Here is a 12057-nt window from a genome sequence, read left to right on the forward strand (position 1 = left end):
GAATTGCTTGACACATGTTTAAAAATGCTTGTGTGTTACCGTATATTTGCTTGTTGCTTTAATTGCTTATGTTGTATTGTATATGTGCTTGCTACATATCCACTTGCCGCTTGACTTACTAAAGAATGAGCCTACAGTCTAATAGTTTTGTTCGTTGAGCATAGGACTTGCTAATTACAATGGTTAAAAAAAGGAGTTAGTTTGCTTGCCACTAGCTGATAGTAAAAATGCTTATATAATTCATATATGCTTGGTGGTTCAAATTGTGTGTGTTCTACTCCCTCGTCCCAACTAAGATAACATATTTCTATCTGCTTGTAATTCTCTCTCTCCAAATAATACATCTAACTACCTTGAGATTTAGAACAATTAGTCACACTTAAAGGATCGATTATTGATATAAGCAAATGTAGACGCATAGACAAGCAAATCATCAAATGTAACCAAGTGAAATTGTAGTTTCAAAATCAATCGCGAATGTTACCCAAAATCAATCAAAAATTGTCTTGTACTATGGTAAAACACTTATAACTGACTGGGTAACAACATATTACAAATTGCTATGCAATATGTGATACATTATTAACCAAGCAAGTGATATAGCAAACATATCTAAGCAAGTTGATAAGCATGTGGATTTGGCTCCACGTTTCCGTGTGTCGAAACCAGAAGCACGAGCATAATCATCGTAGAAAGCAATTACGTCGCCTACTGTGTTGAATTTCTCACATCGAATGGTTTTACGCTGACCGGGCAATCAAGCACACGAGTAACTGGGTAGCATAAGAAATATATAGAAGTGATTAAGAATGAAAAGAATAGGCATCGTGACTCAAATCACGAATAAGGAATGGATGAAATAATAAGCAAAATATAATACATATGCAAGCAACTCGACATATGTTACCAAGCAAACAGTAATACAAAATAATTATTGATCTATTACTCTTAGTAAAACAAAAATGAAGCATACATAATCAATGACATTGTTATGCAATTTTGGACATACAAGAAAGCAATATAACAAATGGTTCGAAGCAATCTACGATACGAAATCAGAAATAATCAAGCACCGGCCGACATGTATTATTGTAATATGGTGCTAAAGTTGGACACACAAACAAGCGATATAGCAAACATATCCAAGCAATATGATAAGCGAAATCTGTAATGCGTATTAACCGAATCAAGCATAAATATACAGTCATTGGGTATGAATATCAACTCCATGAACTTCAATTATAATCGTAGGAGAAGGGATTCATAAAATTCAATTGGCGAACGGAATCAATTGGGAATATACTCTTATCTCTTTGTTTTGCAGTTTAGGATCAAGAATCGGGAATTTATTTGCTACCTATGCATTGACAAATGTAATCAAGCAAAAAGGAGATGCAAAATCATTGTTGAATAAAAGTGCAACAATCACTTCCTTGCAAGCACAACGCAATAAGATATTTAACCAACTAACACTACCATACAATGTCTGACCCGTAAGCAAGCAATATAACATATTTAACCAAGCAATCTGACATACGAATTTTGTATGGCGTAATACAACAACTCATGCTCTAAATTACAGTAACACATCAAATATGAACTCCATGAGGTTTAATTAAAAACTCATAAATTTTATTTACGAATTCAATTGGGAAGATACAAATTCGGTAGTTCACATATCAAAATTCACGATTACATGAAATTGATTCACATATTGTAAACACACAATTACACGATTTAAATATCAAATTCATGAAATTGAATCACATATCAAAATCAACAAACCATAAATACATAGTTACATGATTACAAATGATTAATCATGGAGTTCATTGACGTAAACCACAATTAGATGTGATTCTCACCGTTTGCAAAATAAGTGAAATGGATGTCAGCGGGAACATCATTCTCCATGATTAAATGATGATAGAAGATTGAAGGAAGAATTAAAGAGAGTGAATATCTGCAAAATTTGAAGAAACAGAATGAAAGTAGCGCAACACAGGCGAATGAGAGATTGAGAGAATTGTTGTTTAAGATTGAGATAATTTGTAACAAAGAGATCGAGAGAATTACATAGATTGGAAATTAGCGATTTTTTGCTTAAGATTTGATAGATTAACTGCCGAAATTGAAGAAAGAGAAAAGGAGGACATACCGTGATTTAGGTTTGGAGATAATCCGCAGGAATTGGGATTTCCAATTTTAGCCTTCTACATTTTTTTAAATTTTTTTTTATGAAATAGAGCTTGCCACGTGGCAAGCTAAGGATGAATCTGGTCCAGAATCTAATGGTTCTTATTGGTGGTACAATGTCATTTGAATTATCGTTGTCATTTTAGTATCTCCCTATGAAAAGTAGTATATTAAATATAATTGAGTGTAAATGATTTTAAGAATTTTATAATTTTACTTTTTCATTATTTTTCAAATTTTTTATTTCTTAAAATTTTTTATTCGTGGAACGTAAATTTTTTATTTCTTAAAATTTTTTATTCGTGGAACGTTATAGACGAACCTCGTCGAAAAAATATTCACATATTCTTACCTCTTATTTAATAAAGTATCTTAAAGCTATATAATTAATATTTTCTCAGTTTATTTATAAAATATTAGAGTTATTAGCTCAATTAACTATGTCATGCGACAAGTTAAAATTTGATATATAATAATAGTACTTGTGTTTACGATTTAATTTTAAGAATTTCAGATTAACATTTTGTATTATTATTTCTAAAATATTCACTATATTATGCAACTATTGAAAATTTGATGTATGATATATTAATAATAATTTAGTTTATGGTTTTAATTTTAAGAATATTCTGGTTATAATTTTAATTCTTTACTTTTTAAAATTTTAATTATTATAAATCCTTCAATTTTTGAAAAATTAGAAAGTGTATGTGAATGTAATGGGAAAAAGAAATTGAAACAACATTTTACAGTTTACTACTCCATGTTTTAGAAGAGTGCTGCAAAAAGAAACTCTATTAGTATTAGTTAATGTTTTTTATTGATAAAATAATAATTAAGATATAAACTTGGTATTCCTAAATCAAAACTAAAATTTAACGTTATGATTTTTGAAAAAAAAAATTGTTGGAGACGTTTTACTTTTAAACTAAATAAGGTGATCCAACGTAGTTGTACGATAATGGATATGATGGAGTAAGATACATAGATATGGAGATTCAATTAGATGAGACAAAATAGCAAGTTTATTTTCTGTTAAGATTTAACTTTAAGATTTAAAATATAATAGGGATAATTTAGTAAGTAATCAATATAGATAATAATAAAATCGGTTAATATAAAACCGGTTTGGTCCAATTAAAAAATTAAGGGAATTATGTAAGTAGAAATTATGTACGAATATCTTTTCCCTATATGTTTATAGAGAGTTAATCTGCTTAGGCGACATATTTAAGCGCCTCTTGTGAGCGACGCTGACATATGAGCCACATCACCAATTTTATTATCATTTGAATCACTTTCTTTTCTCTTTCCAAACACTGAATCTAACTCCAACTCCAATATCAGTGTATGAGAGCTCTCAACTCTATACCCAAAAACGAATACATTTAATGTGTTATCACAAAAAACTAAAATCGAAACATTGCTCAGATTGACGTTCTAAAATCTAGATTTCAGAATCAACCAAGTTCTGAAATCCTGAATTACCAAATTCTAAAATTAGGATAAAGTGAGAATCGAACTAAAGTTGAATTACAGAATCAAAAGTTCTAAAATCAGAGTAAACATGAAAGCCAGAATCCTAAAATAAGTAAATCTAAAATCCATTGAGCTATTGGACGAGAATGAGGCGCAGTTCCAATGTACCCGTCGTCACCGCCATAAGGGAAATTCTCTACCTCGACGCCCTCTCCTCGCCCAACTACTACCCTAACCCCCGTCGCCAACATGCGGTTGAGTCATCGGCATCAATTGCATAAATTGGTGAAATCAAAATAGCGTCAATTGGAGAAAATGGAGAAATCAAAATAAAAAATACTTTAAGGTTGCTATTCATCTTCTCCAACTCAAAAAAGGAGAGAGAGAGAGAGGAACCGCCGAGAGAGAATTGTGGGAGTGGAGAGAGTTCATTTTCTAATACATTATTGGTGCACAATTCTCAGCCGATAACGGCGAAGAGAGGAAAAAATCTAATTTTCTAATATATCATTCTCTGTCTCATTCCTGAAATGCAGATCTGAATCTCTTCGAAATTTCTACAACCATTCAACCTTTATTGTTTGATAGGAACAACTAAAATGCAGATCTCTTTTAGTTTTAATGATGACAAGGTTAAACACTCATTTTTGGGTTACATAAATGAGAGCTCTCAGATTCTGATATTGGAGTCGGTGTCGGAGATGAATACTCATTCAAGGTGTAGAGATTAATATGACTTTTGGATGAAAGGGCATAATTATTAAGAAAGAGAAAAAACAAATATTGAAAATATAGCAATAAAATTGTGACGTGGCTCCGTGTCATTGTCGCTTACAGGAGGCGCTTAAATATGACGCCCATCAGATCAACACTCTATTTATATACTTAGTAATGTTGTCATAAAAATCCACAAACCTTAGCACGCTGGCTGGCTATGTAATGATATTGTTCATGTGACAAACCTAGCATGCTATGAGATCTGCATAAAACGCACCACTTTTTTTTCAATGAAATTTCTTAAAATACTACTAGTACAATATTTCAATTTTTGCATTCTTAAATGGGCAGACATTGGGCAGTCACAGCTTCTTTAACTAAGTCCATATTGAATATAGTGCATTCAATATGAGTCAAATTACATCATGCATCTATTTTTTTTATTTCTTTTTTTAGACTCATGTAGTTACTATTGTAGTTTCATTTAAATCTTCAATCCTACTTAGTGTGAAAATAAGTCGAGCATTTCTTGAATATTTTCTAGTAACATGTGGACCCCTTTTATGGGACAATTATTTTATTATACTACATTCATTCAATGCTACTCGCACTTTTTATTTAGGTTGTATATTTAGATTAATTTTTTTTTTATAACTAAATTAGAATTTTAAGTGTATTGAGACTTAACTTAATAAAGGAGCTCTTAACTTAATCTAACAATTAATTAAATGCATTAATTCTAATTTAAATTATATATAATGTAAGGAGTTTGTGACGAGCCGAGAAACAACAGTGCAAGTAACATGGAACGGAGGGAGTATAAGTTTTTTGTGCTATTATATTTCCATGACCGTCAAATATTCAGAGAATTAATTGCTCCATAAATGAAATTAATTGTATGAGAGAGTGTTATATTGCTAAATCAATATTTAATTGCTAACTATATATAACTAAATAATAGTCATTAGATATTCAAATTAAGGGTTTAGATCATCAACTCCGAAATGTCAATACGATAAAAAAAACGTCAATAAGGGTATCAATGTCAATTTACAACAAATTAGTTGTAACTAACTCTTAAAAAATATATCATAACTTTAAAATGCATATAACTTTCTCGAGTTAAATTATTTTCTCGCACAACATATATCAAATTATCTCCATGACCGTCAAATATTCAGAGAATTAATTGCTCCATAAATGAAATTAATTGTATAAGAGAGTGTTATATTGCTAAATCAATATTTAATTGCTAACTATATATAACTAAATAATAGTCATTAGATATTCAAATTAAGGGTTTAGATCATCATCTCCGAAATGTCAATACGATTAAAAAAAACGTCAATAAGGGTATCAATGCCAATTTACAACAAATTAGTTGTAACTAACTCTTAAAAAATATATCATAACTTTAAAATGCATATAACTTTCTCGATTTAAATTATTATCTCACACAACATATATCAAATTAAAGATAATTACATAATGATTATAACGAGATCTCACTTGCATATGTTCCGACGTCAAATTGAAAAAAAATTCAAAAATTTTAAAATTTTTGTACAGCACAAATGTAAACATAGTATATAAAATATGTCAATATAATACACGTAGAACGTCAATATAAGCAATGTGTTAACATTCTCAAAGCATTGTGTTGATATTTTCGAAACACTATTTACATTTTCATCCAAAATCCTAATTTGTTAGTTTTTTTTTATCTTTTTTTATTTAATTAATAAAAATAAAAATTACACGTATCAAATTGTAGACCACAAGTTTTCTAAAATATCATAATCTTAAATTAGTTGTAATTAGCAATTAAATAATGAGTTAACAATTCATCACCGCCGCTGACATAATAACCAATATAGAAATTGTTACATGGAGTATGTTGATGTGATATTATCGTGATAATAACTCAGTTAACCATGATGAGATTAATTTTCTCTAGTTTGAGAACAATAAACAATTCGTGTATTTGGAAATTGGAATCATAATTTTTAAGTACTTCATCTGCAAAAATTAATTTGGTGAAAATTTATATACTATTTAACTGTAACGAGTATTAATAATTACTCCAAAATATTAAATTAAAAATAAAATTTCCAACCCCCCAATTCCCAAATCCAATTCACAGACCCTAAACCCTAAATTGATTCCATGAAATGGGGAAGAACGAATTCCTAAACCCAAAGGCAATCGCGAACAGGATCAAGGGAAAAGGTGTGCGGAAGCTGCGATGGTACTGCCAGATGTGCCTGAAGCAATGCCGCGACGAGAACGGATTCAAATGCCATTGCATGAGCGAGTGAGTCGCACCAGCACCAGATGCAGGTCTTTGGCCAGAACCCCACCCGAATCATCAGCGGCGAGAGCAAATGAAGCGGAGCCACCACTTCATCTGTATCACCGCCACCGTCGTCTACAACGAGTATATCGCCGATCGCAATCACGTCCACATGAATTCCACACGTTGACAGAGTTCTTCAAGCATTTGGGGTAGAGCGGCAAGTGCAAGGTAGAGGAAACCCCCAAAGGCTGGTTCGATCGCGATTCATAGACTCTGTTTAAAGAGAGGATGAAGAATAAGCGGGTTAAGGAAGATATGGAGGAGGAGGAGAAGATGGAGAGGGAGATTCAGAAGCAAATTGAGCGACAAGGGTGGGGAAGAAGAGGGAATGTCTAAATCGAGGGTGATGAGGAGGGTAGGGCGAAGATGAATGGGAAATAATACTAGATTGTTGTGCGATGTGGTTAGTAGTGGTAAACAGAGAGGGGAAGGGGCGAGGGTTCGAGTGAAAATTCATCGGTTTTGGATGAGTTGATGAAGGAGGAAGAGTAAAGCTTTGGTGGAAAAGGGGTATTACAATACAAGCAGAAGGGATTCGTGCATAAGGTGATTGAGAATAAGCATGTCTTGAGGATTGATCTGGAGGCGATGCTTCCCCATATAGATAATGAATGGAATGAAAGATTTTGTGCATTGACAAGGGGATATTTATACGATGGAAGAGTTCTCAAGTATGAAGATATTTGCAAACTAGCCTAGCGAGTCGCAAGTCTGTTTCAGATCGATTATTGTTAGATATTGTATATCGTTTTGTGGTTGATAGATTGCACGGTGTGGAGCAGCTATATATACTGACTATATATCAAGATTAGATGGTTAGTTTCTTCATATATATAGAATTTTTGTAAACACTTACAAAGGGACAAAGTTTTCTTTACTTCAATTGAGATTTTGTAAGTTGTAAAGGTGATCTTTCACATTTGTTGTGGAGTGTAAAGCTCGGTTATGAGTTGTAACTGCTAGTAGCTGATATCAATAACATCAAATTCTTCCTTTCCCGTGGATGCATTTCTCTGCACCAAACCACATAAGATTTGTGTTCTTGGATTGCTCTTTCTAATTTCTTGAATTCACTTGCTCTCTCAATTGGTTTAATTTATCTATTGGTTGTGTTCTTCATCTACATTTCACAGTTATACTTCCCTTTGTGACATTGATGTCGTATGAATTGGCAATCATGTTTTTCTTGGAAGTTGGCAGCAGTGAGTTATAGATAGTCTCATCATATCAGGTATGCATGATTATATTCTTATCTTAATGCTTCGATTATTTTTTTACTTATGATTTACTATATGTCTATGAAATATGAATGATCTTCATGATCTTAATTTGGGATTAATATATGCAAGGATGGTTTATCTCCTCAATTCATTTTAATAAAATAAATGCAACATAAAATAAATTAGAACATAACATATGAAATGGATTGGAGCTAATCCATATCCCTATCTTAGACGTCCTAGTTTCGCGGCGCAGTTGCACCATCGTAAACAAGACTCAATTTAATGTGTGGTGGTATATGTTCCTGTTGCATCTGTCTTTGAAAGCCTGTCGCTGGTCAGGTGTAGCCGCAAATCTATAATGATCAATTGCTGGTTTGATGAAGTAATTGTGGAGAGGTTCATCTCCATAATCAACAATATCTCTTACCAATCCAATTCGATCACATTGACCAAGCACAATTTCTTCAAGTCTCACACTATTCTCCACAATATACCTCACCAATTCCAAACTAGTTTTACAATGCCCAAATTCGAACTCTTCTATTTTTTCCACTCCACAATACCCTGATAACACAAAAACCTTGAGCTGCTTGTGTCCACATCCCTCACCAACTTTTGGAATTTCAAAAATATCTGGGGTTGATGCAAATTGTGGAAATGCTCCGAATAAAATCTCGCTAATCTGCATCATTATATAATTCAATCACAAAAGTAAGTAGAGCTGAGTACTCAGCTATTAATTAATTAATTAGTTGAATTCATCAATTAACCTCTATTTTGAGCTCTTCTAGACAAGGAGAAGCAGATAAAAACTGAGGCACCGGTAGGGGAACAAATGAATAAACATTTGTACGAACGTAGATCACCAACTTCTTCAGTTTAGGCATCTCAGGGACCGTAAACCTCACCTACCATCACCATATATATTAGAAGTACTACTAATAAGAAAATAAAAGGTGATGATTATATTAAAGCTAAAAGTAATTACCATAGGATCAGATATGTGAATGATGAGAGTTTGGAGTTGTGCGGCTGCGTTGGCAAAATGGAACATTGAATCTCCATGTCTAGGTCTACAGTAGAAATTCATGTGGACAAGGTTTGGGACATTTTCAAGCAACACCCTTCCCGAATTTTGATCCACCGTCAGCCAAGTAAGATTTGGAGCACAAACTCTAATATTGTAATTTTCCTCAATATGGTTAATCTCGCGTGACCGCAAATCCAAATGCTTCAGTGACGTCCCACCAATCTCCACATCGGACCTAGCAGAGACACAATAGTTAATTAGTTGATATATTATTAGGTAATCAACAAAATTAATAAGTGAAAAAAAAAAAAACCTTCTATTTGAGCGGTAAATCATCAATCTCTCCAACAACTTGCAATGACGCACCAACAAAGCAATAGCATCACCATTCACTTCAACACATCTCAAACAAAACACTTTGAGGCATGATTCGAAACTACTGCTCCTTGTTATGCTTCGAGCCATCTTTTCATCAAACACCGGATAATCACTACAATCAACATTTCTATCATAGGATGTTACACCGAAACCCAAGTTTAAGTCCATCCTCTCAACTCCTTTCATAAACTCATATTCAAGCCATTTAATCACATGGTGTTGCTTAGATTTAATTAAAGCCAACTCGACCATGAATTCTTTCAAAGTTGGGGCTTTGTGCGATTCAAGAATTGTGTTTACGAAATTTATATTTGATTCCATCTCGTTGGGATTTGGTTTGCGGGCCATTCTCAAGTATTCGGATAAATTATGTTTGTTGCGCTTCTTTATTAGTTTGAATGTGAGTTTACTTGTGTATTTCCACAAATCTATCCATTTTCGAGAAATCAAGCTCGTCTGCGCAGCTTCCTTCGTTGGTAACAAGGATAGTATGTCCACTAAAATATCATCAGGCAAATTGCTTATCCTATCATCATCTCTACATTTCGCAACCTTTTTATTTTCATCATCTATCATCATACTTTCTGCACACAATTAAATCAGAATTTTATTACTGTATAAAAAACAACGTATAATATATATATTTGATGAGTTCAGCATTTAGCATTTATATTTAAGAAATAGTCCAAATCAATTTGTAACTTTTTATTATAGAGTATATGCGTATGACAACAGAAAACAAAATACAGTAATTAAGTAAGAAAAGATAGTACTATAGCTAACAAATGATTAAACATTTCAAAAAAAGAAGAAATCAGGCTGATAATACCTCTCATCTCTCTAGAAAAACAACTGCATGGCGATGGCATAGTCATAAATTTAGAGTTTTGACTATGATTTATAATAGATAAGAGATGATTGGATTTTTTTTATCTTCCAAATCCTAGTGTATTGAATTTTGAAAATAAGAGTGAGTCTTATTTTCAATTGAATTTTTATAATAATTAATATATTTCAGAATTTCACAATATATTTTACTTTAGTTTTTTACTTTCTAAAATTTTAAAAGAAAGAGAGGGAAAAAGGATTTGACAAATGGATTGAAAAAGTGAAGTGAAAAATATTATTTCAAAGGTAATCAAACTATAGAAGAATATCATACCCAATATTAGATAAAAATGGAGAAAATATCATACTCAATACTCAGATACCCCAATTATATGAAAGCCCAAAAATGACATCCATTTATTGGGGGCATTCTTGTTCAAAAATTAGGCCAAATAATGAAAAAGTAGTATGGATGTGACTATACTCTAAGTTCAGGGACCTCACATTACATTTTTAAAGTTCAAGTAGTGTTTATGCTCAGTTAAAAATTCAAGTACCATTTATGTAGTTTACTATTGATTAATCGTAGAATTGGAGATTTTAATTCATCTTAAGATTGAATAAATTGATAAGGAATATCACTATTATTAATATTATTGTATTGTCAGCTTGTATAGTATAGATTATATCGTAGTAACGTAATTTGATTCATAAATTATGATATCATTGTATAGATCGTGTGATTATACATTTCGTAATCATAATTTGGTGACTGCGTGTTTTTAAATTTGATTATTCTATGTACACCTTGCATGTTAATTATTTATTAATTTCAGCCATATAATCCAAAATCAGATACTAAATATTTGCAACTCTTTTTTAACATTTGATTAATATATAATCCAATGTAAAAAATTGCAATAAATATTATCAATATCATTATTATTAATATTATTGTATATATAGATCATATCATTTGATTTATAAATAATCATATACTTAGGTAGGTCGTTTCATTATATTTTTCCTAATCATAATTAGGTATTGTAGACTGTGTGATTTTAAATTGGGTGATTCTAGGTATCTAAACATATGACGATTTTATGATATTGGTCTTAGACATGCTAAAATTGCTTTCGTAGTTTTCAGATTGAGCATCGAGTTTTACCACTTCAAAATGGTTGAACTAAAAAGATTTTTTTTGATAAACTGGGCCCGGCACAATTTCTTATCAGGCAAATCCTTCAAACTGGTTAATCCAATTCGATATGCAAAAAATGGGGATTTTATCTTAATCATTTTCCCCAAAATTATTCTGAGGTTTGTTACATAATCATTTTATGAGACACTAAAAAAAAAGTGTTGTTTGCTACCAAATATTTTCTAGCACAAGGACGTGCTCGCAAATTAAGAAATATGCAACGTTTACTTTTCGGCACACGATTTTATGTAGTGTTGTTTTGTGAGTTAATGAAGAGAGAAGAAAAAGTAGAGAAAGTATTGTTTCCATTTTTAGAAACATTTCATTTTTAATAGGACAGACCAAAAAGGAAAACGTTTCATTTCTAATGGGACGGAGGGGGTATTTTCTAGCACATTAGTGAGCACAAATGGGAAAAACGACCATGTTTCGAAATATCGAGTGGCATTTCTAGCACTGCTATGTGCTAGAAAAATTATGAGCAACTGATGCTAGAAAATTTACCCACTAGTCAAATTTTCTTCGGTTTGCGAGCACTCGTATGTACTAGCAAATATTTTTCATGTAAAAGGATCGTTTTCCCTCCGAAGTTTTGCGAGTGGTAGTAAAAGTGCTAGCAAATTTGGAGTGGAAGGAAATGTGCTAACAA

At 32.0% G+C, this 12057-nt stretch overlaps 1 protein-coding gene, 1 long non-coding RNA gene and 1 pseudogene across 2 annotated transcripts; 1 reads left to right on the plus strand and 2 right to left on the minus strand.

Moving 5' to 3' along the window:
* Nucleotides 1–461: 461 nt before the first annotated feature.
* On the minus strand, nt 462–2128 carry LOC125192552. The gene is made up of 3 exons (XR_007171427.1): nt 2077–2128; nt 1866–1963; nt 462–773 (listed from the first exon to the last, which is right to left on the minus strand). It is a non-coding gene; the product is annotated as an uncharacterized LOC125192552 (long non-coding RNA).
* A 4413-nt stretch (nt 2129–6541) lies between these two features.
* Nucleotides 6542–7752, plus strand: LOC125195312 (annotated as a pseudogene).
* Nucleotides 7753–8245: 493 nt separating this feature from the next.
* On the minus strand, nt 8246–9727 carry LOC125195313. Its single transcript, XM_048093479.1, has 4 exons — nt 9315–9727; nt 8960–9236; nt 8742–8879; nt 8246–8653 (listed from the first exon to the last, which is right to left on the minus strand). The coding sequence occupies exons 1-4, from the start codon at nt 9725–9727 to the stop codon at nt 8246–8248; spliced, it is 1236 nt and encodes a 411-aa protein (XP_047949436.1).
* Between the last annotated feature and the right edge of the window lie 2330 nt (nt 9728–12057).

This window comes from Salvia hispanica, chromosome 6, assembly GCF_023119035.1.
Source record: "Salvia hispanica cultivar TCC Black 2014 chromosome 6, UniMelb_Shisp_WGS_1.0, whole genome shotgun sequence".
Lineage (NCBI taxonomy): Eukaryota > Viridiplantae > Streptophyta > Magnoliopsida > Lamiales > Lamiaceae > Salvia > Salvia hispanica.